This window comes from Centrocercus urophasianus, unplaced genomic scaffold (assembly GCF_019232065.1).
Source record: "Centrocercus urophasianus isolate 14NV4802_14NV808 unplaced genomic scaffold, USGS_Curo_1.0 seq_10, whole genome shotgun sequence".
Taxonomy (NCBI): domain Eukaryota; kingdom Metazoa; phylum Chordata; class Aves; order Galliformes; family Phasianidae; genus Centrocercus; species Centrocercus urophasianus.
Genome location: NW_024884142.1, coordinates 71,965,868 through 71,993,599, shown reverse-complemented (window position 1 = coordinate 71,993,599; position 27,732 = coordinate 71,965,868). Strand labels below are relative to the sequence as shown.

Genomic DNA, 27,732 nt, shown 5'->3' with positions numbered 1-27,732 from the left:
GTACATAAGGACAGAGATGCAATCGACCTCATTAACTGGAAAGTGCCAAAGAAAAATAATTCCAGTATTTGTTGAGCTCAGAGCTGGCATTGTTCCTGTAGCATTGTGTGTTTTCAGCATGATGCCCAAGGATCCTGGCCTGTTCCATTCCATCAGTTCCGTGGCTGTGAGTTAAACTCTGTGCAAATGTTTTGGATGAGAGGATTAACAAATTGGTAGAGGTTGTCAAATTCATCCACAAAGAAGGAGTGCTCCTTATCTGGATCTGTTGCAATGGCTTCCAGTTCATCTTCAGCAGCCCAAGCAACTCCAATGGAGTAAGCTATAACTCCTGGAAAGAAACCCAAGAGATAAGGGTGAGCATAAAAGTTTTAATTACATTACATTTGATTGGTTAAGACCAATACTGCAGACATAACTACTAGGCCATGAAAAAATTGGCAGTGAATTGCAGTTTTTAATTAATAAAATTAAAAAAAAAAAAAAGAAAAAAGGTGGCATTGTCAAAATGGAAGAAATGCCTGGTGTCTGCTGTGGAACTGCCCAAGCTCCCTTCAAATGTTATCGAGACAGTAGAAATCCTCTGCAATCTCTTAGGTCTAGCTGCATCTTTCTAGTTCTGTGTTACTTTCAGAAAGTTCCTTATTCAGATGCTGATCTTGCTTAGCACTTGATGAAACCCCCGAGTGGATGCTATGTTTCCTTCCTAAGGTTTCATCCAATGCCTGTGCATCACAGCAGAATGTATTTCTCTGACCCAAATAAACGTGGAGGTATGGAGGAGCAGATAATGATGGTAGAACTTACCGTTTTGGTGAGCTGTAAGGGCTGGCATTCGGACATCATCGTAAGACCTGCCATCCGTAATGAGAATCATGATCTTCCTCTTGTTGGGTTTGGATTTGGTGAAGAGCTGCTCAGAGGCGTAGCTGATGGCTGCCCCTGTGCTGGTTCCACCACTCCAGTAGTTGATCCTTTTGATAGCACTCAGCACATCCTGCTTTGTGCTGTATTTATCAAAGCTGAACTCGAGTCTTTGCTCATACGTGTACTGAATGGCTCCAATACGCGTGTCCGTGTCCGAAATCTCAAATTCCTTGCTGATGTTGGCTACAAACTGGAGGACTGTGCGGAAGTTGCCGGTGCCAACGCTGCTGGAGCCATCGATCACAAAACCGATGTCGGCTGAATTAAGACACGTCTTGCTGCAAACCAGCCGGTCGATATCACAGACCCGCTTCACCAAGGGCTGGACGACCTTGTGGAGGCTGAACCAGCTGGGCACCATGATGGAGTAGAAGCCATTTGTTCTGCACACTGCCTGCAAAACACCGCAAGTATGAATGCAGTGGAAATTCAGTCTGCTTGTTTCAACTGGGATTTTAGCTAAACTGTAAATTTAGGCTCTTGGAAAGAGCAATGCTGGAGTGTGGAGTGGGCTCTCCTCTAGCTGCCATCTGGTTCCCTGGGAAATGTCGTGAATATAACATCACAGATACTTCTCTATAGATACTTGTCTCTTCTATTCCCCTTTTTTAAAGCTTTGGGATGGAGCTGATATTATAGCCATGAAAGAAGTGTAATAACCAGGTTTGCCACCTGTCTAGCTTTTTGAGATAAGTTACACTGTTTGTAGAGAAGGCATCCAAATCACAGAGACGCTGTTTGTGTGGCTCCACCTGGAAGCCCCAACATTTGCCAGATGACAACTTCAGCTCCCTCCCTCCCAGGGTTAGGGCAACAAGGATGGATTTCCCTGCTGATAAACCCTCCTGCCTTGAACTGAAACCTCAGGCCGAAGCTGGTTTCTCCCTGGCTGTACAATCAGAAAAAAAAAAAGAACAAGAAATGTTGATAAAAGTGTAAAAGCCTTTCTCAGTTGTTCTGGCTCTGCCAGATAATTAAGGACAGACAGACAAAAACCATGTTGATGTCTGTTTTTATCACCAAATACTTGATAGGGAGCAGATCTGCAGGAAGCTGTTAGAGGATCAGGGGGATTTGGGTGAATGTAGGTAGAAACCAAGGGGTGGCACGAAGCAGGGAGCATTCTCCCACTTGTGCTCTCTGGCAGGCTCACACAGACTCACTGTAGCTTTGCCGTTTTGAAAAATAAATGCAAATCAGGTATAATCCAATTAAACACTGACCAGAAACAACGGAGTTCTGAAACAGCCTTGAAACTAATGGAAATTATTTCATGGCAGAGCAGTGTGGCTCAGGCAGGAATCTGTTCTCTGAAAATAGCAGATAACTCTGCCATGCTTCCTGAGCTCAAGTGAGTCTGGAACTTAGTAGATGTCTCCTGCCATAACCTTGTGTCACCTTGCTCTGAGACACTACTGAGCAGTGCCAAATGTTATAGTGCAAGGCTTGCATTCTCTTTTTTTTTTCCCCTTTTTTTTTTTTTTTTTTGTGCTTTGTCATGCTGCTTTACATTCAGAAAATCTTGTCTGCAGGTTTGTGCCAACGCTTGGTCAGCAAAGAGCCATTTGCTTCATGATGAACCTCAGACCAGAGCTTTACTGTGAGCCAAAGTTTGTTCTTAGCAGCTTTCAGACAGGTCACCTTTCTAACTTCAGCACTGCCTAACAGTCTAAGCAGGACCAGAAGTAACCATGAGTAGTAAGAAGGAAGGGAAATGTCTCGTAAGTGTGACTGTGCTTAAGCCCCTGTGCAAAATCACTTGAAAAAGGTGGAGTCTAAGGCAAGTGTTTACAGCCAGAGCCCATCCCAGTAAGTACCTTGTCCACAAAGTTTGGCTCAATAACATTTTGCTTCTCATTTTGAGCAGCTGCTTCAATAGTGACAAAGAAAATGTTGATCCCTGATTCCCTGGCCAGCCTGGAGGCCTCCTCCACCCTGTCGGTTGGCCACCCATCCACCATTACCACCACCACATTGGGCGCTCCACCTCTGTTTCCATTAGCATCCGAGAAGAAGTTTTTGTTGACAAATGAAAGTGCCTTTCCTGAAATGAAAGAGGAGATTGAGGATAAGTTACGGGGCTGGCAGCACTCCAGGCTCTGGAGCCCTACCCATGCTGAGGGTGTGCATGCAGCCCGTAACCTACCAACATTGGAAAGTCCACCTTTCTGAGGGATTTTCTCAATGGCGTTTCTTAGGTCCTTGGGGCTGGTGTATGTTTTCAGGTTAAATTCTGTGGAAGGGTCATCACTGGCAGATGGAAAGAAACATGAAGCAGTTGTCAGGTTTTTTGCCTTACATATAGCAGTACAAAAGCTGTAAGAGCTTTCTGTCCTATTTTGCTCCTGGGTGTGAGCAGGAAATGTAGAATTATTAAGGTTGTTTCCAACCTGCAAGATTATCTAGTCCAAACAACCACTCATACCCACCATGCTTACTAACCATGCCCCTCAGTGCCACATCCACACAGTTCCTGAACAACTCCAGAGATGGTGACTCCACCACCTCCCTGGGCAGCCTGTGCCACTGCCTCACTACTTTCTGAGAAGAAATTCTTCCTAATATCCATCCTGAATTTCCTCTGGCAAGCTTTAGCATGCTCCAGCCAGATGTATATCGATGGTGATGGGAGTGGCTTGTCTCTAGCAAGTGTGCTAAATGCCTGACTGCTCCCACAGACTGACAGAAAAAGGAGAAGGTGGCAAGCAGGGGTAAGAGACCTTCTCAAAGCAAAGACTGTAACAGGTTGTGAAGGCAGGTTGACACTGTTCTTTGATATGCCTGTGCCCATTATCCTCTGGGGTTCCCTGGGAGAGAGGAGTGCTGCTCCAGCAGCTCCTGCACAGCGTAACCACAGGTGGAGGTCACAGCATGGAAGCACCAACAGTAATAACAAAAAGAAGTCCCATGCTGTGAATATGGATGAAAAGATAAATTATCAATGAGGCCACACTAGTGGAGTTCTAGAGGGTGTTTCAGTAACAACTATTTCTAAATATTACAATTCTCATTTACAGCAATAATGAAACAGAGCTAGGTTTGTAGCCTGGGTGCAGAAGTGGCCCTTACCCGTACTGCACGATGCCCATCAGAGGCCCAGCATTGTTGATGCCGAGGGCATGAGCCACGTTAATGAGGAACTGCTTTTGGAGCTGGAAGCGGCGTTTACCAATGCTCCAGCTCCCATCCATCAAGAAGGATAAATCCACCTTGCAGCCTAAGGAGAGACACAAAGCAGGGAAAATGGTTTTGGTCCTTTTAGTAGTAGTGCTTCTTTTGAAGAGCAAAGGCCTAAAAACTCTGCACCTGGTGACTCTTCCTGCTGCACAAGCTCTACTAAAATGCTTTTGATGGTGACGTAGTGGCTGGCCTGAGCCTGTTTTGTCAACGGCCACCCTGAGGTGTCCCTGGGCACGTGTGGGCAGCCAGTGTGTGGGGCAGGAGGTGGCTGTCATTGCCCCTGTGCTGTGCCTGCTGGTGAGGTGGTGACAGCAGCTCCCACTCCGTGTTTGACCTGAGCTTCAGTTGTTCCCAAAGCAGCTGTGGGTTTCGCCTGTGTGTGTACAGCAGCACAATTTTGGTGTTGCCTGACTCAGATAAAAGCTGTGTCTGTACTCAAACTCTTCCTGCTAGTTACTCAGATGAACCTGATCTTTGTGCTTCTGCATGTGCTAAGTGTGGTCCCTACCAGCCTGCCTCTACTTCTCCTCACGTTAGTGGTGAAACATTTGTCAGTTGAACCGTGACTAGGAGTGGAGCAAAATTTGGCTTCACTGGAGCGCTACTGTTTTCTCCTGCTGTCTGTATCTCTTGATTTGTCTCCGATGATGTCTCCTACCAATCAGACTGTCCAAAATCATGTGTTTTAATCATTAGATAGCCTGAAGGCGACAAAGTGCCAATTGTTCTTACTGGCTTATGCAACTGTCTCCCATCTCATTACTTTCAATTCTTTCTCCCGTAGCTGTCTGTTTTTTTAATTCTAATAATGCTGAATTAGAGAAGCGTGACCGAAAAGCATGTTCTTTCACAGCAGAGAGTGAGGCAAGGCTGGGAACCCAAAACAAATAATACCTTAATTAGGGGCAAATTTTCCTGAATCTCCTGGCCTTAAAAGGGAAATACCTCATGGGATGTCCACATGCATAGTGGAAGTTTCTTAGCTAACGGGATCTGAGATTTACATGCCTGCTCCAACTTAATTCACTGCATTTGAATGGTAGAAGTGTTCCTGCACTTGATCAGCAGCAGAACTCTGCTTACATGTGCTCTGTAGGGAGCTGTACTGAGCTCTGCTTTCCTACAGTGAGTTTGAATCTCCAAGGACATCCTTCTCCTTTTCTTCTCCTCCCTGTTACTTCTATAAGGTGTATTTGACGTTTTTTGATGAGACAGAACATATTAAGATTTTTAGGAGGAGCAACTGAGGATATAGGAATGCTTGGTTCAGCATTTAAGGTAAAGAGGACTTGAGACAAAAGTGAGCACTCAGCTGTGGGAGGAAGGACACAGGAGGCCCTGGGGTCAGCAGGAGGTGAGCCCCTCTGCCAGGGAGGATTCCCTTGAAGAGGTGGATGATCCCATCTCTGCATTTGTGGTTTGCTTTCCCTTCCTCCTTCTTGTCTGGGCCTCATTTCAAGATGAGTTAATGGGCAAACCTGTCTTTAATTACAAAGGACTTTGCGAGGCTTGCTTTTCAGAGCATGTGACATCTCCATCCCCAGATGGAGGGCTCCTCAATGCTCCTTCAGCACCCCAGCCGGGGCACAGAACCTCTCTCCTGACTGCGTCCATTTCTCAGGCGGTTTCTTTCCCTCCCGCCCTCCGCATCAGAAAGAGCGCCTGTGTGGCCACAGGAGTGTGTGCGGTCATCAGGGTTTGCTTGCCCATCCCTGGCTGCAGCTCATTGCTTTGTTGTCCTGCACCATCGCAACGCCTTGAGAGGAGCTGTGTGTGCCCAGAGCGTGGAGCTGAGCTCACCCTGAACAGGAGCAGCGAGCAGCCATCGTCCTGACACCCAGGTAAGCTACATCTTGAAATGCCTTTCTTGGAAAAGCAAAACCAACTGTATCTGTCAGAGGGACTGGCAGAGAGCACTTGCTGATCCTCTGCAGATGAAAATGTATTCCTTAAGTATCTAAAGTTTTCTTTAAAAAGTCGTAGTTGCTATTTAATTTGAATCCCTTCTAGTAGCAGGTAATTAATAAAATGGTACCATGTAATTATGACATTAATTCCGATGTACATACTTGGGTTCCCCTGGGAGGTTGTCTCCAGTGGCTTCAGGTTCAGTTCCTCCTTTGAAGCAAAACCTGGAGAAACGGAGGAGAGGAGAGGCTCTGTTGAGGTGTGCTGGTCTGCCCCAGCTCTGGGTGTCTGCAGGGGTGCCTGGAGGGAGCCCCTGGGCTGCTGCTGAGCACCTGCAGTCTGAAGATGCTAAATGTGAGAGGGAAGTGAGGGTGGGTAGCAAGTCCTGGCAACTCACCTCAACCATCTCCATTGCCAGGGCAGCCAGCAGCCCCCGTATGTGAGCACTGCATGTGTAAAGTGGGTGGCCAAGGGACATCAGCAAAGAGCATTACCAGAATCTGATGGCAGCTGCAACAGCTCTGAGCTTGTGCACCACTTGAGCTGGCTGCCAGAGTTATTAATGACTGAGCCATAACAGTGCAGAAAATATTCAAGAAAACAGGAAATTCCAACTCCCACCAGTCTACCTTCCACTCTATTTACATCTACCAACTCACCTCTCGTGGGAATGAACACAAGAATACAACTGCTTGGAGCTGTTTCCCCTGCACGATGAAGCTGTGTGCAGTTTTGGGTCAGGAGAGGAGGTTTTGTTGAGGCTGTGTCCTCAAACTGGTGTCAGATCTGACACCTGATCCCCTGTGCGTAGCTATAGCGTGCTGCTGGGACATTACTGGGCAGAAGTCTTGCTTTGGCATCTCACTTCTAAATTCAGCTGCCAGTGAGGGAGATACCTTCTGCGGCAGGGATCAGCCAGCCCTGCCAGTTCCATTCCTATGTGACTGCCCTCTGCCTTTCTCACCCCCGGCATCTGTCACTGGGTAGGACGCTGTGTTGGCTGGGCACTGTGCCTGGCCCTGTGAAGGACATTGGGTGTTCCCATATGAACGAGGTAGGAAAAGGGCACTAAGTTTAGCCCCATTTCATTTATGTTCATTTTTTTTCTTTAAAACCTGAAATACTCAGTAACTTGTCCTTATGACTGTGTGTACTCCAGTATCGCCTTTAATCACAGGTGTGTAATTTCCCTCAGTAGCAGACCAAAGCCACATTCCACCTTGCAGCACTACGTTCCAACACGTAGTGCTTGGCACCACATACATACTGCATTCCTGCTTACCTTATTGCAGGTCATGAAACAGATGGATTAAAGGCTGTTGTGAGGTTAGATACTAACACATGCCTCTCATTTTAGCAGACAAACTTTATGGGGAAGTTAATTCACAGCTATTTCCCTCACATGTGTGTCTGTGCTCAATAAAATCTGCAGTCCATACCTAAAGCTGCCATGAGCTCTGTCAGCACGGTGCATCTGAGCACCATGGCACTCCTCATTCTGGCTGCTGGTGCCACCAGCTGTTCTGAGAGGCTATGGGTCAGCAAGCTGCTTTGTGCTCACTGTAACAATAAGGTCGCCCACCAAATAACCTTCCCCACTAATTGGGGAGGTGGTCAGAATCTGTGGATTCTGCCAGTCTATTTTAAGGTTGTTAGTGCCATGGGAATTTGAACTCACTGCATGGGTAGCCTACTCCATGCTAATTAAAGTTCTCTTCACTGATTGTCACAGCTGTCTATGCTGATTAAACTCCCCATTCATTTCAGCAAGACAGCAGTGACTGCATGCACACCAGGAACCATTCCTTTGAAATGACAATCTGAATTCATCAGACTTTATCACACGGACGCTTCAGATTCTGAGAAACTGTTGATACAACATCCCTTCTCCCACACTCAGCTTTTCATTGCATTCAATGCAATTTGTCATTTGGTGTCTCAGGGTGCCCCTCTGCACCACTGGCCCTGTACACTGCGCTGCAGCTTTTTCTAATTAAACCCACTGAAGGCTGGATAGAAACATGCTCACTCTATGGCTCTGAGTGCCACCCCTGGAGAAGGGAAATCTGTTCACGTTTGAGATTATGCAAATTTTGACTGAAGAGCCACTGCCACGGGATTTGCAAACTAATGCAAATAGGCAACACTGCTGGTAGCAGCCAGTGGGAGGATTAGTCACACCTCGGCTTTGGGTGTGTGGGGGATGGTCTTTGCAAGGGCCACCAACATGGCACAGCTCTCTCCAGCAGCAAAACTGGTAATGGAAAAGACACCTTATACTGGATAGTCCAGCTCCTAGTAAGAGTACGCTGTGATGAACTGCCATATCTTTGCATGGACTTTGCATAGTAGACTTTGCATAGTCTACTTTAAATGTTCTTAAGGAAAGAGATCCCTTAAATACTGAATGTGTGGGATGTGCACTTGCAAACTGCACCTGGCTAAGAATTTCTCAAGTCTTGATCTTCTGCCTCTTAAGCCTGCTACAAATGTAAAGCTTTTTTTCTCACTCACCGGTACTTCTAAAAATGCTGTCTTCTGACTTTTAAAGGCTAGAACATTAGAAAATTTCAGTAATGCCCACTATTTTTTAATCCACCATTCTCATCTGAATGCCCTTCCTTCTTAAGTACATTTGCATCAGAATAATCTGCCATCTTTTTCTTTGATGGCATTTCTAGACTGCTTTCCCAGCGCCAGCGGTGGCATTCCCAAAATACCTTCTTATTTACAAGTGAATTTCAGTAGCTAGAACCTCTTTCCTGCAGTACAACTGCCAATTCTTTGCAGAGCTCATCTGTTCTGCTCTCACTTTTGGCAGGAACTTGAGAATGATGAAGGCTCAAAATAATTTTAACTACTAAGATGTAAACGACGTACCTCATTTGTCATCTTAAATACCATAATTACTTCTTAGAATGAGATTGTTATCAGCAATGCCATGGGCCTGATGAATAGTGTGAGCTTTCCCCACACGCAATGGAAAACAATAATTCCCAGTCTGGTTACCAAATGCTTTAAATATTTACCTGTGTCAAAAAAGCTCAGTCCAGGTTTCCACAAGTCTGTTTCCATTGCTTTCATACATGAAAGAAAAGACGAAGTATTACTGAAAATAATGGAATCATGGAGATTAAAAAGCTCAGTTTAGAAAAGCCAATTTATATAGTGAATCACTATTCATGAGAAGGACCTAAGGAAATCAGAAAACTTGGAAACCTTTACAGACACATTTCAAGCCACATTTAGCAGGCTCATGTCACTGGCTCCAGAGCTCTCATCTGTTTTATGTTTCAGTATGCCTCTTTAGATCTGCTTTGGTTATGTTCCTTAGAACTGAGCTGACACTGAGACAATTATACCAACTTCAGTATACTTTTGCTTTCCCTAGATTGTTTCCCACTGGAAATCTGCAGTCTACTGATTTCTGTATAGCTTGAACCTGCAAAGACAAAGGAGGTGTCTAAATCTTATTTGCAGCCTATCAGGCATGTAAAAACTCCAAATTGATGCTTTCATAAATATGACCCCAGCTGTCTGTTTTTGGAGCCTCCAGAAGTACTACTCCAAAAAGTAATGCTTCCCCAACTAGACTGGTGGCTGGCATCCTCCAGATTACAGCCAATGGGTGAAGCATATATTGGTCTGGAAAAAAGAAAAGGGAACTGTGGGTTTACCAATGTCCTCTAGCCAATGAAACACTGACCTTTCTGTGAGATTACCACCTCAGCGTGACTGCAGTGCGGACTCCTCTAGCTTATCTGACTATATAACCTCAGAAAAGTCATGTTTTTCAGTAACTCCAGGAAAAGACTGTTTTTTTGTCAGTAGGAGTAATGGTGGACTTTCTAGATTTACTCTTCTCTAGAACAACTGACTCAGATAACTGTGGGTCCTTCCAAATTGCTGTGTATGGGTAATGAGGAGGAGCTGTGTAGGGCTTCTCCGAGCAGTCTTCCCACGGCTCATGTCCTTTGAAAACTTTCTGTAGTGAGAAGACCTGAATGAAGACAAGCACAAGTGCCAAGGATTTGGGTATCTGGCTGCAGAGATGAAGAATGCACTAAATCTGTGTGATTCATGAATCCAGGCAAAAGCTCTATGCTTGGATGTAGTCCTAGACACATCACAGAGCAAGCTCTCAGTTAAATGTTCCTTTGAAAGGAAAAAGAGTATTCTTTTAAATAGCTAAGGTTTTTCTTTTTTTTGCTTGATAATGCCCACAAAAATCAAGGTTGATTTTTAAAATACTACAAGACTGATATTTAAAACAATGTAAAAAGATCTGTAATTGTCAAGAGGTTGGAGGAGCTGGGGCCTTCTTGAGAGCAGGCAGGGAGAAGCCAAGCAAACAAATGGTGTTTCAGGATGGGTGTTTTCCAAGCAAATCTTTTTGCTAACCTGAGCTGAATAGAGAAGCTCCTTGACAGCACAGCTCAATAGCTGTTGTTTGCTGAGCAGTGTGCACTCGCTTTGCAGGATCAAGAAAAACAGCTCTCCTTTCCAAGAAAGCAAGGAGTTGTCCAGGAATTTCCCTTTGACCGTGAGAAAAATTGGCTGCTTGGAAGCAGCTCATCTGAGCTGCCAGGACCCAGGCTGAGAAAAGATCAGGGCTTGTAGGGAATACAAGTATATGTTTGTGGGATTTTTTCCTCTTGCTCTGTGGCTGTGAAAACAGTTGTTCATTATGGAATAATTGTGCTTTGCAGTCATCTTGGGAAGTCTTCAGATATGTAAGGTGGGAACAAACTGTGATTGATTTAAACAAGATTCAGCACAGCATTCCCCTGCTCCTCTGGCAAAGATTTGGACAGACTGAGGCTTAGTCAGCACATCACAGGGCTCTTCCCATTTCCCTGCCATACCAGGTTCTCCCTCCTGTACACAGTGTAATATAATTCGTGCACTGCTTTGTTAGGCACTTTTACAGGCAACGTGTTTGCTCTGCTGTTCTGCATGGGTACATATTGTACATATTGCCCACCTGTTTCCCTTGTGATGATGGGCACTGGGTTTTGACATGGCATAGAGGATTGAGAGAAGATAACAATTTAACAATTATGAGATTAAAAAAAAAAAAAGAAAAGGCTGTGATTTTGGTATGGCCAAAAGAACATGAGAAAGACAAACATGGACAGAAATGAAGGAACAGAAATGGACTGAAATAAACAGGAATAATGTTAAAACAAAGAAACAGAATAGAGCACCCCTGAGTGCTCTGGAGCCACCTGAAGTTGCCAGCAGCCTTCCAGAGTGCCACTGAAAGGACTGTTTGCTGATGAAGTGGATGGTGAATTGCACAGCTGGGAAAGAAGAAATGCATCAAAGATGTTTAAGACAACTAATCATTGTTCAGACAATCCCTGTGTTGCAATCAGTCTGGAGGTTCCTGAGAATGACAGGAACAGCAGAAAATTTATCTCTACCATAGACCAGATAGGCTGCACGGGGCTGAGGTTTTGTTCCTCATTTTGACTAACAAATAAGGTAAATTATAAACACTGTGGTAGAAATTGATTCCTGCAGCCTGAAACAACAGCTCACTAGTGTCCAATCTGTCCACTGACTCCTCATTCTGGAAGCTGCTGGCTGGCCCTTCAGTACACAGAGAATTAGTCTGCAGACCAGCATATGGGTTAATTTAGGTTTACTAAAATCATGAAAGAAGGCAGAAAGAAGGCAGACTGCTCTTAGCAGTCTGGCTCACCCAGATGGGCTGGAGACCCGGCAGGCCTGCGGATGGTGGCAACAGGCTCTTGGCGCTGAATACCTGCACAGTGTGAGAGAGAGATGGAGGTTAGATGCCATCTGGCCAGGATAGACAAGCATGAAAGAAAAAAGAAAAAAGAAAAAAGAAAAAAGAAAAAAGAAAAAAAAAAAAAAAAAAAAAAAAAAAGAAAAAAAAAAAAAAAAAAAAAAAAAAAAAAAAAAAAAAAAAACCCCCAAAAAAAAAAAACCAAAAAAACAAGAAAAAAAAAAAAAAAAAGGAAGAATTTACAAGCTTAGGGAGAGTGGCAAAAGCAGAAGAAAGGAGTCTAAATGTTAGTAGATACTGTAGTTCTCTAGTGCACTGGAGCAACAAGCAGCGGGTCCTGAGATGCTGACCATGCTCAGGAGGTGGAAAGTGAAAGAAATCGTCAGGCTGCCAGAGAAGCTGTGGTGCCCCATCCCTGGAGGCAATTAAGGGCAGGTTGGATGAGGCCCTGGGCAGCCTGAGCTGGTGGGAGGCAGCCCTGCCCACAGCAGGAGGTTGGAGCTGGGTAGGTATTAAGATCTATTCCAACCCAAGTCGTCAGTGATTCTATGATTCCTCTTGAAGTTAGACCTATGGACCCCAAGACACAAGTTCTCCTGACATTTTGCATTAGTGAGTATTATAAAGTACCTATATAAATAGGTTTAGGATATTGTTCTGAGAACAATTCTAAGTTTAATCATTCCTTTCTATTTGTTGTTTCTAGAAGTTATGCTATTGCTGTGCAATAACTACAGTAATATGTGCTTTTTAGAGGTGAGTGATGGGGAGAAATAAGAAAAGTGATTGATTACCTGCATTACCTGCATTGGGTCGCAACATATTCCTGTTACTTGCAGATGTGGAAGTGCCCCTGAATGCTTTGAAAATATTGCATTGGTTAGCAAATAGAACTGAAAGACAATGTTTTATAGCATTCTAGCAATAAAGATCCAGCTAGTTGGTTCAATACATACCTGTATTCAGTCCTCTTCCTTGTGAAGCCTGAACTTGTCCTGAGTAGACATCAAAATGAAGAAGTGTCAGTTGTACTCCATGTTTGGTGCAGAACTACTGCTACCTGAATCTTATTTTATTGCTATGAGAGTTAGTTGCTCACAGACAGAGAGCTTTCACTGATATCCATTTTCAGATGTTAAAACTACATTTTAAGTCAGCTTAAAGAAAAACTGCCTTGTTCAGCCTAGTTAGATTAGTTAACATTCACTTCAGTTATGAGTATGATTTTAATCATTTCTGCTTTGCACTTAAGTTGTTTTTAGTTACTGTTCTGATTTGCTTTCCTTAATAAGTTTTGTTTCTCAATTGCTCAAGCTCATTATCTGTTCTTATTTCTATTTCAATGCTATCTAGTTGTGTGAAGAATGTTAGAAAGAAACCAAAACAAAACCCAGACCAGATACCACACTTCCTGCACAGAGCTTACTATCTGAGACAAGAGCCAGTGAGTAGATACAAGCAAGCAGGCAGACTGTAAATAATGAAACAATAACAAAAACAATGTAGGAGAATTAATGTGTCTGAAATGTCTTCATTGCTGTCTACACAAAATGCTTTTTTAATGTGATTGTGTTAATACATTAAACTCCCACTGTTCAAAAATACAGAATTCTCAAAGCACTTGCAGATGAAGATTGTCTTCAATCATGCTTTTCTTTTCATTAATTGCTCTTCAGAAGCTTGTTAACATTCCAAGGCCTGCTGAAATTAGTAGGAATGTTTTAGCTGACTTCTGAGAACAATGGTCCCATGAGTTATTTCTCAATAAGATATCATAAATGAGATCATTTGTAATGGTTGTCTAAGAAAACAGGAACTGCTGCTACTTGCAGGCTTCCTATAACAAAATTAAGTGACAGCAAATAATGCATGCATTACCCAAATTTGAACATTCACAGAGTACTGGAAGCCCTTTGATGGGATTTATGTGAGCTGTCCTGAGAGACTATGAAAATTTAAAAGGCAAAGAGATCCTTTTTTGGGAAATAACAGGCTCCCCTGCTAGGCTTTTAAACTTTGTAGGCTTCTAGCTGTGTGTCCAGTCCTTTCCTATTTTCTTTTCTTGCTACTGTGGTAAGTCACAGCTGAGGGTGAAAGGTTGTGGTAGGCAGCACCCAGCTCAAGGTCACTGGCTGAAAAGAAAAGAGGTGAGGCTGAACTGAGCAGGGCAGAGTGCAGAACCAAAAGCATCATTAGAAACTCCAGCCTGAATAATATGAGTGAGTTATAAAGGCTCCTCAGATAGAAAAAGCTCATTAACTACTTTGTATGTGGTTGTAACTTTGTTTTCTTCCCTCCTTTCTTTCTTTCTTTTTTTTTTTTTTTAAATCCAGATCTTCTCCTTCAGAATCATGAACAAATCAGGAAAATTCAAGAAGATGGATACTGAGTAGTCCTAAAAATCGAGTCTGTGAAATCAGATGTTGTATGGGAACTGCTGAATCACAGCCTGAACCTCTGATTGATCACCTGAGATGAGCAATGAGTCAGCCACAGGAACACAGGTGAAGGCAATTCACCCGTGCTGCTGGAAGGGATGGAGCCTGGCTCCACTTCTCCTAGACCCATTTAAAAGCTGACTACAGTGGGGAAGGATCTCTTCTGGAGATTCACTCCCCTGGAGTTTCATAGTGAGCCCAGGATGTGGGTAAGTATTTTATCTATTCTGTTTTGGTATGATAACTACATAGCTGAACTCTCTGGTATATTTCATAACTATAAACATCTGTACATTCATTGTTTATACAAATGTATGTCTCCTCCATTTCTCCAGCTCACAGGAACCTGTCCCTAAATCTCATTCCTTTAATCTTCTGGCAGTTAATTTATATCTAGTAGAAGTCCAGTGAAGAAAATTGTGGAGAAGCAGAACTACACTGCAATGAAGAAATACTTAAAATAGTGAGTAATTTTTTTAGAATTACTTTTAATCTTTCTGCTTTCTGGCTCAAAGTTTGGTCTTATTTAAGATAAACGTAGCCTTCCCACTGACTTCAGTGCTGTCAAAAGTTCACTCTCAATATGCTCCTCTTACTGCCTGGGGAACCTCAAAAAGGTTTTCCTAATTGTCAGTGAAGAAAGTAATCGCCTCTTTTCTGCCAGCTGATGGGACCGTGAAACAGAGAAGAGAGAAACAAGCAGGATCAGGTTTACAGGCATATTAGATACAAAATGATTCAGATTCCACTGAAATTAAACTGCTTGAAATTATGCTTGCACTTCTGTACATAGTGCCATGCACATACCTGCACATTTGACTTATTAACTTCCCAGCTCCTGCCCTTATCCCAGAGCAGGGTAGGCACGGGCTCTGTTGGGTGTGTAAGGTCATTTATTCCTAGTATGTGGAATTGATGAATGAGGATGCTCATGGTGCCCTTTTGGTGTGGGCAGGCTTCTTAGGTAGGAGTAGCAAGGTAGGAGACTTCTGGGCTCACAGTTGAATTTGACTTAATGATGCTTTCCTTCAAGACCTGAATTAACCAGAAGATGCTTGCTATGTATTCTGGTTTTGAATTACTCAGCTGTAGGTACAGCCACATTTACATGTGTGAGAGTAGAACCAAGCTCAAGGCACTCATAAATAGCAATAGTATGAAATCTTCCAGCTCTCTTTTATATAACCCTCAAAATAGTGTCATGCTCAGAAACTTGCAAATAGCTGAAAATATTCTCCCATCCTCAACTGAGCAATTACCCATTGAATGAGAAAACTCTTCTATGTATTTGCATTGCAGCCTGTGGGCTAGAATGGAGGCAGGCTTCTGGATGAAGCTGTAGAGCTCTGAATGGCCACAATTCTGTTGTCAAAAACACAAGTGATATGCCAGGAATAACATCACATTTATGCCAGGCTTGGAACCACAGCCTGAGGTTTTCAGAAAAAACTAAAGTTGGCATTTCAGAGCTCTCAGCCCTAAGTTTAAATAGCAATTCAGCTGTCTGTACTATGTATCTTACAAGTAAATCAAATTTTCCTTTAAGAGAGTAAGACAGGAGGATGCTACAGGAAAATCTGACTGTAGCAGCACAGACTTCTCAAGAGTTGCAAAATCCAGCGTTTGTCAAGGCAGGTATTGTCACTTGCAGTTATTCGCTAGAAGGGATTCCCCAGAACTCTCAGTGATCAACATCTCTGACGTATCAGGCCTAGCATATATTTTTCAGTTTAAATACAGACTTGTATTCAACCACTGCATTTGCTGAGGCTTGAAAGGTTACTGAATCATTGCTGCCTTAAAACACACCACACTGTATGCCTTGTGGCACATACTTCCTTAGTGTACTTACTTGATGCTGCAGCTGCCACAGAGGAATATGCAGGGTGGACGCTGCTAGAACCTAAAAATAAGAGATTTTGATTTTCGTCTGCTGAACCATTCAAAAAGACACCAATATGTATGAATAAAAATAAATGAAGAGAAGAAAAGATTAGGGAAAACCAGGTGTGTGAAAAAAACTATACAGGAGGGATTCCTTCACGTTGTTTTCATCCTTAAAATCCAAGAGCTATTAGAAAACCATGTATTACAACTTTCATTTATTGGAAGTTATCACAGAGTTAAATCTAAACTGAATCTTAACCTATTTGCTGAACATTCAGTCCAGACATATGAATCAAAGAAACAGTTGACTACTATACCTGATAATCATGACAGTGTTTATAGATGGAAAAGTTCTTCCCACAAGAATCAGTATAGATGCTAAAGATAATGACTAGCCGTAATTGCTCTGCTTACTGAAGTTGAGCACTTATTTTGGGGAATCTAACCACATTGAGTTGATGTGAGACAAACACTTCCATGTGTGTCTCAGAGATATACTACAACTCCAGCAGATGGCTGGGAATTAATTTCTTTATCCACTCATAATATGCCTATGTTGAATGGCTGTACCAATGATCTACTAAATAATGGCATATTCAACTGAGTGTCTTGTTCCTTTAATTTTAGGAGAACTGTTAGTCAGGAGGAAAGCAATGAAAACATCTGTACTACTGACCTGTATCCCTGACCCTGTGCAATCCAGGTCGAGGCTTGGCTGCAGCTGAGTCTATTGTGATTCTTGTTGTTGCAGGTGTGGTTGCCTTTGGTGTTGTGCTGAAAGGATCTGTGGTTGTGGTCGTTGGGGTTGGTGTTGTGGCTGCCATTTGTGTGGTTGGCATTGGTTCCGGTGATGTCTGATACACCTTGTGGACCGTGTCCCCTGTAGGAACATTGATATGGTCACTCTGCTACATCCATTGTTTTGCTGTCATCTTTTCTCAATATAATAGAACTCTTTGAAAATCCGTATAAATAGAAATCAACAGACATCTGGAATAAAAGATGGCAATTCTGAGTCGTAGACCAGAATGAAGTAGGCATTGCCTACCACCACCGAAGTGTTACTGCCAGAAGGACGGGTTTCAGGGATTCAGGACAGGGGTGGAGCAGGAGCCAGGAGGGCTTTGTCTTAGAGTTGTGGTGAGAGCAGCACTCAGGGATGACCATTTCAGCTCGCTTTGACTCAGCTGACATTTGCTACCGCTTTTAAAATGATCTGTCATGAGAATAGAGACAATTCTAGTTGCAAAAATGTGCATCCTAAATAGTCTTATGCAAAATTTTTAGTGTGCTTCTAGTCCTTTCCAGTTAGCGTATTAGAAGAGTCTTCATCTTTTACCTATCACCTATCTATTAAAGTCACCCTCAAATATATTCCATGTTCATCTCATCCCTGCTCCTTTCCTCCCTGCCTGTGTCCCCAGGGATGGCCTGACAGACTGTGTTCACTGAAATGAAGTGGTGTGCCTTCATGCAGACTTTTCATTGCAGCACAGTACGAGCTTGCATTTTACTGCTGGATGTTTCCCTGTTGGAAAGCATCACCATGAAACTGTCTGGTAGATTAATTACTACCAAATGCCAGCCAGAGAAAAACTCAGATTTCTGTCAGTTTTAATGGGATGATGCTGAAAGCAAGCTCAGAAGAAAAACACAACAACTCAGCTGAAAAACCAGTGTGAATGTCTCTCTTTGGGCTGAGCGGTACCCTGCTCCATGCTGCTGCACTAAGAAAAGGAGGAGAGAGGGTAAAGGGATATTTCCTGTGCAAGACAGTAGTGCAGTAACAGGGAGTGGGTACAGCAGTGGCTTCTGTAACTTTGGTTGCATGGAGCAAGGAACCTCTGAGCTTATGCTACAGCAGAAAGCCCAGGGGACAATGAAACAAGAGATTAAAAATGTAATTGAATTTCTTTAGAAAAAGACATGAAGATTCCCAACTCCTACCTTGTTCCGAGGCTTTCCCTGATGTATCAGGTGTGGCTGCACTCTTTGGAACTTTTAGGTCTTGCTCTGGCTTCTTAGGCTCTGAAGCAAAATGAAACACATTAAGAAACGCACTCTGGAATAAAATAAAGTTTTCCATTAAGAGGTGATCAGTCCCCAAAGGGATGCATCCCACCACCTAGCATTACAAAGTTTGGTTAGTCTAATCAGTGCTTCCTTGCTAAGAAAGAAAAAGTGATGGATGAATGCCTCTAGACAGCAGTCGCCACATGTTTTCGGTGCTTCATTTAGACATCTAACTGCCCAAAAGCTCCTGCCAATGTCAACAGTATTTCTGAAGTGAGCAATAAACACGGGGTTTTACCACTAATAAACCAATCCTCATAAGATTAATGTGAGTCAGGGTCCTGGTGTGTGTAAGCTGTCTGGTGAATACCAACCAGCATGTAGTATTTCAGTCACTAATTCACATTCAGATGTACTTCTTTCTTGCTTGACGTTGTCAGATCTTCATGGGGCCAAATCCTGGGCTCGCTTAGAAGGAAAGAGTGATTTTTTACTCAGCTTAAATAATTTAATTCCTTTCATAAGTTTTTTATCAAGATTCTCACTAGGTGGTAGCTGATATTCAAGTGTACATGAAGTGTCTTCTTCATGGAAATGGCATTTGTTTGTGCTTTTTTTCATAACTGTGTAAATTCCAGACTTTTCCTCAGGAATGTGAGGAAAAAAATGTATATATCTTTTACTTCTCTATTGTGACTCTTTTGGTATTTGCTGAGTTCAAATCTTCATGAGCTTATCTGCTGTGAAGAGTAATGTAAGAACATGAGCATCTTTCCCATGTATTCAAACGCCTGTCAATGGGTGCATCCATCCAAGGTGGCATGGCTGCTGTTTGGAGTCCTGCTCTTCTCCTTTACGTTATTCCTTGGTCCTTGGAAGGAAAGTACAGAAATCTTTCCTCATTTTGAGACTCTCACATGCACAGTGGCATCTAAACATTGTAGTTGTTCAGCTTGAGTGTACATCAGTCAAAGCCCAGCCTTTAGTTTACAATTGCTTTGCATTTACATTCTACTAGGTGTGGATTTGTACATATATCTTGATGTAGAATTACTGACACATATTATTTAAGCTGAGTTCAATCTGACAGAATGGGAGGCAGGTGAGACAAGTTAGAGTAACTCCTTACCACATGATTCTTATCTAAAGCTCCTGAGCACTGCCATCTGTACTGTTAATATTATTATGTATTACTGTACTCTCCACATCAAGTGTCCCAAGAGATTACACAAGTAGCATTAAGAGAAAGCTAACACAGAAGACTTACTTCGGATAGAACAAGAACAACACCATACTCACAGATCTAAAGCAAAGGGGAAAATAGGTGGGAACAGGGGCCTGTAAATAGTAACATTGATGAACGTAAGGGGTACATTATCTTCAGAGTCTCAATTATTAAATTTTCTTTATTACACAATTGAGATGGTACAACAGATAGTTGTGCATAGATATAAGGGAAGGTTGATCATGATTACTTGCCAGGTTTAACAGCTGTGCTCTTTGAGGAAGAGAATTCAAGAGTTGATGGATATGTCACACCTTTTCTTGGCTTGCCCTCTACAAAATAAATAAATAAATAATCATTGCAAAATATCACACAAAACCCTCCCATCTAACATATGTGTTCAGGATCAGATCCCACTTTCTCACTGTCCACATCATTTTCCTGAGGATTTCTCTCATCTGATGGAGAAATCTCAAAACAATTATACTAAAAATAACAATGCTGAAACCCAGCATAATAAGAAAAGATAGAAAGCATGTAAATACAGTCCTGGGAAGGATTTGTAGAGGTCACTCAGTTTATTTCTTTGCTCTCACGTGGTGTTAAACGTGAAAGAATCAGTCCTGAAGAACATCTGTATAAACTGCGCTTAAACCCACAGCCTCCCTGGGTTGCCTTTTTCCAGCTCCCAAATATGTAGTTGAACTAGAAAGTGTATTTGATGTGGGATTCATTTTGTCAAGCACACACCATTCTTTTCAGACCTTGCTTTTGCAACATGCCATTTCTGGCAATGATCTTTTGCAGTAATAACAGTGAGAGAAGGCTTTTCTTGTGTGTGGGGACATATGGTAGCTATATTGAGATCTAAAATGAGAGTCCTGTCTTAAAACAATGAGTTATGTTTCCTATTTAAGCATTAAAACACAAATCTTTATAATGCCACACCAGATGCCATCTCTATTGGTACATGTAGCTGTGCAATTCCATTTCTTGGGACAGTTTTATATTCTCAACGCATATCTAGATCATTGAATGTAAGATGTTGCAGAGAAGTTCAGTGTGGGTAAGACTGCTCTGGTCTCTAGGAGCTGGAAAAAGCATAACTTTGCAAGCTTGGATGTGGCATTGATAAGGACTTCCGCTCCCTGGTGACTCTCTACAAACTGATGTGATATGTCATGTATCTGTACTACCTTCGGTTAGACCTACCTCCACTTCCTGCAAAACCTGAATTTTGATGATTGCTTCCCTTATGCTCTCAGTGGTTCCTTTAGTAAACATTCAGCTGTCATCGTGGCTGTTTAGAGACCAACAATAGTCAACAGAACTCATCTGTACAGACTGAGTGCTGGAGCAGGCTGTCCCTCTCACGTCCCTTTGCATGTCTCTAGCCTCCTTGTTTTACTCCTCTCTGAAATTTCAGATGTCAATAAAGAAGTTACTTTGAGTTACTTTGAAGAAGTTGCTTAGAGTTACTAATGGGGCAATTCTGTAAGGATCCATTTCATCTCTCATTTACATTGGTATAATTTGGGAGTAGCTCCACTGAAGTCAACACAGCTCCCTCAGAAGCCAAGCTGGCAACTGACATGCATGGACAAGCTGCAAAGATCTTTTTCCTTTTTCTTGGGTTTCCCATAGAAGCTGGAGTAAGTTAAGGACAGCAGATCTTCACTTCCATTTTTTACAGAGGCAAAACTGGCCTCAGGAGCTAAGTGGGAGTAGGGAGTTCTTTTCAAAATTTGGCAGAAAGGTGAAAAAGATGTATGGCTGCAGATGATGTCTAAATGCATTTCTTTATCCCCAGCAGTTCAAAATTGTCTCGTAAGTTATTGGCACACAAATGTGGCAATAGCATAATAATCTTATCTTATAGCTAATCTCATTTCTCATGAAAACTTACTTTCATTGCGCAAATAAGCTATCTGCCAAGGGGAAGCTGGCTACTGCTGGACTCTGTGGTTTGTGATAAACATCAGCTTGCATCCCATATAGGATATTGTCAAATGGTAGCTCTGAAGCCTGACCTGGATGTGGCCCTGATTTCTGGAGCTATGGTAATTTGTCTTTTCCACTGATATGTCATCTGGAAAAAGTTGAATCTAGGTCAGAGTTTGCTTAGCATACTTGAAAATGGGTTTACATGTGAGTTGAAAACCTCAGCTTCTGGCTGTTTGAAGTACAAGCCATAGGATGGTGGCCACTCACCCTCTTGTGCCTATTTGCAATTAGGAAACCCAGAGGTTTAGGGCTCTATTTTCTTAACCCATTCGCTTCAAACTCCCCCTAAACTGAATGGAGCCATTCAGCTGAATGCCAAGGCATTCAGTGCTTGAAAGTGAATACCAGTGCATTTGCATACCTCCTGGTGTGCTCGCTGCTTTAATCCCAGGGGGCAGACCTTGTTCCTCACTGCTCCTAAATCACGCCACCTCATTGCCTGGCTCTCCTAAGGATTCTTCCTCCATGCTCTTTTGTGTGGACGTTTATTCATAATGTAAACATCACACTCTCCATGATAATATTCTAACTGGAAATAAACTGTTGGCACAGCCTTCCTGAGAATTTAATCTTCTGAATTTATCTCTAAGATTGCCACATTTTCTGCAGGTATAGTTAGTAAGAATTTCCTTCCTACTTGTATGTGAAATGTGATATCAAACATACTATGTTATATTAGATTTATGCTTGAAGCAGTTTGTAATGTAGTTCCACTGCATTAGAATGACAGTTCAACATGCTTGAAATTTAGACATGAAAGACAAATCTCATCATGCCTACCTGTGTGCAGATTTTTCATCTTTATCTATGTTTCTAACTTTCTCTAGTATCATCTGTCATAGTGATTCATTAATTAAGAGTAAAGATATTTTACTACAAATCAAAAGTCCCTGCAGTTTTATATGATGACAAGTGAGCAGCTGCTGAGGTAAAAAGATCTTATTTCCTATTTATGCAGCAGGATTACAATGTGCTGTTTGTTGGAAAAAAAACAGCAGCAAGTACAAGTAGCAATTCAGCTATTCCAGGAAAGCCATACTCATCCAAAATAAATCCTTCTCATGGTGTGGTGTACCCATGGTAAAATGCTGTAAAAAGTGCATCCAAATATATTAATGCAAACTCCAGATGGCAATTTAATTTGGTCAGCTTCTAAGACCTTATTAAATAAGGTCCACTAATTTTCACATGAAAACATTTCTTTATTTTTAGTGGCTGTTCCATTGCTTGAGCTGTTGATTTTTCCAGAAATGATGTAGTTAACTAATATCAGTTGGTCACACCTATCCCAAACCTTCAGAAGTGTAGACCAGCAAGAGACGGACCCTTGTCTGGATGAAGCAAGAAGCTGGATTTACAAATTGTATGTGAAGTAAATTAGACCCTGCATTTGTACGGGCAGAATGATTTCAGGCAGGTTTGAGATAATATGAAATCAGTGCAAAGAGGATCTAACCTACAAAAACATCGGTGACATTCATCACTGAATCCAGTGAGCTGTTGTATGTACTGGGGAATGATTTAGTACTAAAATGTATTTCCTTGTGCTGGGTAGATATCACAACATTCTGGCTAAGAGAGAAGGGAGCATTTCATAATTTATTTGGGATACAGCAATAGAATTTCTTAATTCAGTACTTTGTACAAATGCAATATGGTACTTGTACATGGATTTGAGATAGGTTAACAGTTTTTTATTTGAAATGTATATATCATTAAACTATGCATTCTTAATTTTATTTAGGAACTCAGAGAACCTTGGTCATTGCATCCAACAGGTACACTGAAAATGTGTTGGTTTACTCACGAAGAAAACCTTCACATCCCAGCGCAAGACAGACTATATAGCTTCACTGCAGAGTCTGAATGGCAGCACTGGAACAAGTCACTTCAGAAGACATGGACATAAACTCACACTGAGGGCCTTAGCTTGCTTGGCTGCAGTACTTTTCAGGGGAGCAAATGCAAGGGAAGACCCACCCACCATTCCCAAGGCTTGGACTTTAAGCATCAAGAGCAGGAGCTGGGATGCCAACGGCAGTCAGTGTAGATCTGTCACTTGCAATGGGCAGTGCACAGCTCCAGTGGAGTGTATTTCTCTTTGCTGTCTCCATAAGAAGCCCAGAATAAAAACTAACCAAGGTGCTTCAGCACAGTACCTGAGACGAGGAAGGACTCCCTCCAGCGTGGCAATGACAACGACCGAACTCCGTTGGAGAAGCTCCCTCGGTACCCAGCATGGCCAGCCACCTTCTGAACAAGGATCTTCCCACCTGTGTTGTCTATTGCACCACTGCAAGGGGAAAACATAGTAGCTAAAGGTGGGAATTCTCCCCCAAGCCACAAAAACTGTTAAACAGTGCAAGAGGTAGGAGGTACTTGCTTCCATTTTTAAGCCAGGAATTACAGCAAAGCTACGAAGCTACCACTGAATCTGCTACTAAGAAAAAATTGTACTTCATCAACACAGAAGAGCAGTCAGCTGCACAGCACTGTCAGTCTCTGTTTTTTCTTGCCAGTGATCTACAAGGTCAGTGCTTAAGGCTGATTGAGTTGCACAGAAGGACAAGTTTCTGCCCTCCTTGCAATTCCTACAAGCACGACTGCATGATTGAAGACGTGGAGATGCACTCTGAGAGTTGGAGGGCCAGCCATGCAACAATAATAATTTATACTAATCAAAGACAAACCTTCCATTTTCCTGACTTGTTCTTTTTCAAAAACTAATGTTTTCTTTGTTTTTCAGTGTGCGTTATCCACAGAAAACTGAGCCTGGTTCTGACTTTAGCCCAGAGTAAGCTGAACAAAATGTTACTGGAAGCTGTGGAGGTGCGCCGTGTAAGTTAACCTAGCCAAACTCCGCTGGCAAATGGGGAAACTGAAATTCTCATTCCAATACAGGGAACTGGCATCTGGACTACAGCAAAATTTGCATTCTCTATCAGTATTATGTACCTTCTCACTGGGACAAGCTCTGCTTGCAGACCACACAATTTTCATTATGCACTAATATCCAAAGGAAGAATTTGTTGTGTGAAAGCCAGACCCTTGAAGGCCATCACCAAAGCACAAGGCTGAGCAGCGGCCACTGTAGCCAAAATAGGGCAGTCCTGTGCCCAGTGGCACACAGGAGTGCATCCTCGTAGTGAATTCACTACCATGCAGTCCTTCCCTGGGCAGTGGACCTCAACACAGGGAGGGCTCTGCTGTCCTCTCGCAAGCATCACCCCTTATAGCAGAGCTTTTGTCTTCTTACATGTTCAAGTGAGAATTCATGCCAGGCAGCTTGAATTAAGAAAGCTAAATGTTTTGCATTTTATATTAATTTAGAGACAGCTTTCCATGGCAATTAAAAGCTTTGCATTAAAACAGTTTTCCATCTCAGCAGGTCATATTGAACTATGGCTGTTACAGGGCCACAGCAGTTCATGGGATGGGACTGTGAAAGGAAGGAGGGCAGAGAATTCCCACCGGTAAAGCAGCTGATGTCACCAAAGATTCATGAGCACTTACACTTTCTCAGTGCTGCTACAGTTCTCTTACACAAAATCAAGGGAAATTGTTTTTCAAATAAGGTACTAAGTCTCAAAGTCTTAACTATTCAAACTTACTCAAGTTCCCAGATATTTCTCAGAACTGGAAGCACTGTGATAACTCTTTGAATGAAGCCAAGATGTCAATCAGGCTCTACAAGTTCTTCCTGTACTTGTATCTGAATGCATCTTGCCTTTGCATCCTGCCTGCAATGCGGTGTTTTAGTTGTGAAGTGATTCTCCATTAAAAATATCTGCATATTTTTTGCACGGCAAATTAAATTTGGCAAAATTAGTGCTATAAAATCTTCATTATGCGTCTCTTTGGCCAGTATTTCCTTTTGTGTCAGAAAGGCACATTACTCAGCCTTTGACATCAAAACCAGTTAAATTCAAATCCCCAGAATTAAAAGCAGTCCCACGAGTGTGTGAGCTGTACATATTCATTGCCAGTGATACGTCAGTCTTTTCTTCCGAAACCTTATTAGTAGCAGCAGTTCCATCCCACTTGAATGAGAATAGTTCAGTAATCTGAGATGTGCAAATCTCAAGACACTTTTACAGCTGAGGAACACTTTCAAACACAACTGATTTCAGTAGGAATAGAGTTGTCAGAATTGGATCCATAGTAACACACACAATCTTTCTTGTGTGCTTTCCACCAGAACAGCAGCCTGCAAACAGACTTACAAGGCACTGGGAACTTTGAAGGACCTGAAAAGCCATGAGTGATGATTCTCTCTGGGTGCCTGGCTCAGTTTAACCCACTCACCTGTGAATTGCAGCACTGCACACACTGGAAAAAGAAGCATAAATGTCTGTGCCATAAACACGGTATTTTACATCTTGACATCCTGGAGGGCATTTTGCAATGAATTCTGGATTTATTATCTTCCCAGCCTTGACATCGCAGTCAATCTGAGGTATGTCTGTGAGAGCAAAATCTTGGTAAAGTCAGATTGAATGCTTTCATAGCTGAATGATCTTGTCATAAAAGAATGAGTAACTGAATGAAAGGCACACCCTCCTCTTATGCTCTTACACCAATGCTTTTATGATATAAGAAATGTCTGTGTCCTCTGCATCTACAATATAACACGTAACAAGCCTTGTACCCAGGATTGTGGCTGTATGGATGGAATGATGAAGTCTGAGGATATTCACCGAATCAGAATTGCAGGGGTTAGAAGGGAACTCTGGAGATCATCAACTCCAACCCCTCTACAAAGCAGACTCCCTCCATCATTATTTCTGATCTTCAGTGTTTATTTCTTTAATGGAGATATGACTCTCTGATGGAGAGAGAAAGAAACCTGGGCTGTGGTTACCACTGAGGAAGGAAGCAGTAGGGGAAGAGGGGCTGTGAGTAGAGACCAGGAATAACCATGCACACAAGAGGCATGATGCTTCCCAAATCTTCCCCATGCTCTTGGAATTCTGTGCCATCTGTAATGCTAGGCTGCAGCCACATTCCATTATCTTCCCCTTTGTTTTAAAATTATTTTTTGGGAACAATTTACTTTGCACAGGGCATTAAATATAAGTCATCACCTCCCAGCACACTCCTATTTTGACTAAATAATGAGAACAGTCTGTAGAACTGAAAGTTATGCATCCTAATGCATAAGACATACACAACCTCTCTCACGCTAAATAACTACATATGCTTTATGTTACAGCAGATTCATTTCACATATTTAGATCTCTTTCAAAAGCTTTATGATGACCCTTGTATGGTGAGTGGGGACAAATGAAGACACATTTTAATACTGAAATACACAGTGTCCCCTTCACTCACAGACCAGTATCACACATTAATTCAGTAGAATAACTTTTACTTAATGTATGTTTCCATTGACTCTGTAAAGAACTAGACTTACTAGACTCTGTAAAGAAGAGATACTAGATTATCACCTCAGACATTTTTATGCATCAGTCTTGCTTGCTGTAAAGCAGCCAAGCATGTTAATGGGATCGCTTACATAGTTTAGCCTTCTTGGTCTTCTTTGTGGCTTCCTTAGCTGCATATGTACACGCAAGAAGTACCCCTAGAACAAAAAAAACACAGTTTCAGGAAAAAGGTGGACTGCCAGCATCAGTCACCACAAGCTTCTCTGCATGGGATTTCCCAAGTTTTAATCAACTGGTTGAAAAAATGAAATAGGAATATTTAATGACACATCTAAGTTTTTACTTGTTGGCCAACTTGTCCAATCAAAATGTCAGCTTTCTAAAGGGGATTCAAGACCAACAGATTACATATTTTTCTGCGGAACTCATTGTCAAAAGATGCCATTGAGTCTAAATAATCCAGAACACAACAAAAAAGCCAACTGTTTCCATGAGTGGTGCAATAATGGAATTGGTGTGATAGAGATACCAGCAGATCAACATCTCTGTGACTTAAGTAACTAGGAAGCTGGGGAGAGAAAAAGACTACTAGGAGAAGAAAAGAGGACACATTTGTAAACATTTTGCATTGGAACCTTCTTGATAGGAGAAAACTCTGTGTTCTTGTAAAACTTGGAGGAAAAGAAGATGCTCACAATACAAAATTAATTGCTGATTTTTCTTTGTAGTGAATCTTTAAGTTACAGATATTTTCAGCCCTGGTGATGCACCTGATGTAGACTGTGTCTAGCTAAGGTCAGGCACTTAGAAATCTCTTTGAGTAATTAATATTACATATTTCTAAGCAAAAGTCAGGAAATCTGGGTGGCCCATTTCTGAAAAGCTGTGCCAAGGCTTACTACGCCAGCAGCCACTGATCAGCCAGAACAGGGGAGTACAAGTCTACTAACTACTAATTGCATCACGTCAGCTGTACTTACCAAAGAAGGTTGCAATGACTGAGGCCTTCAT

The 27,732-nt window shown here is 42.2% G+C and overlaps 1 protein-coding gene across 1 annotated transcript; it reads right to left on the bottom strand.

Annotated features, from left to right (window-relative positions):
- Window positions 1-152: 152 nt before the first annotated feature.
- VIT (vitrin) lies at window positions 153-27,732 on the bottom strand. The gene is made up of 18 exons (XM_042821417.1): window positions 27,702-27,732; window positions 26,853-26,918; window positions 25,643-25,799; window positions 23,497-23,630; window positions 19,588-19,665; window positions 18,043-18,123; window positions 16,772-16,975; window positions 16,061-16,111; window positions 12,727-12,765; window positions 12,574-12,630; window positions 11,723-11,785; window positions 9,045-9,092; window positions 6,177-6,239; window positions 3,997-4,144; window positions 3,074-3,177; window positions 2,745-2,971; window positions 808-1,321; window positions 153-331 (listed from the first exon to the last, which is right to left on the bottom strand). The coding sequence occupies exons 1-18, from the start codon at window positions 27,730-27,732 to the stop codon at window positions 153-155; spliced, it is 2,244 nt and encodes a 747-aa protein (XP_042677351.1).

Bases quoted from the DNA above. Each gene is read 5' to 3' on its own strand.
- VIT (XM_042821417.1), bottom strand. From the start codon at position 27,732: ATGAAGGCCTCAGTCATTGCAACCTTCTTTG. The intron at 12,766-16,060 runs GTAAGTACACTA...ATGTCTACTCAG, and splicing joins TGTGGCAGCTGCAGCATCAA to GACAAGTTCAGGCTTCACAA. The intron at 1,322-2,744 runs GTACTTACTGGG...GGTGTTTTGCAG, and splicing joins AGCCAAACTTTGTGGACAAG to GCAGTGTGCAGAACAAATGG.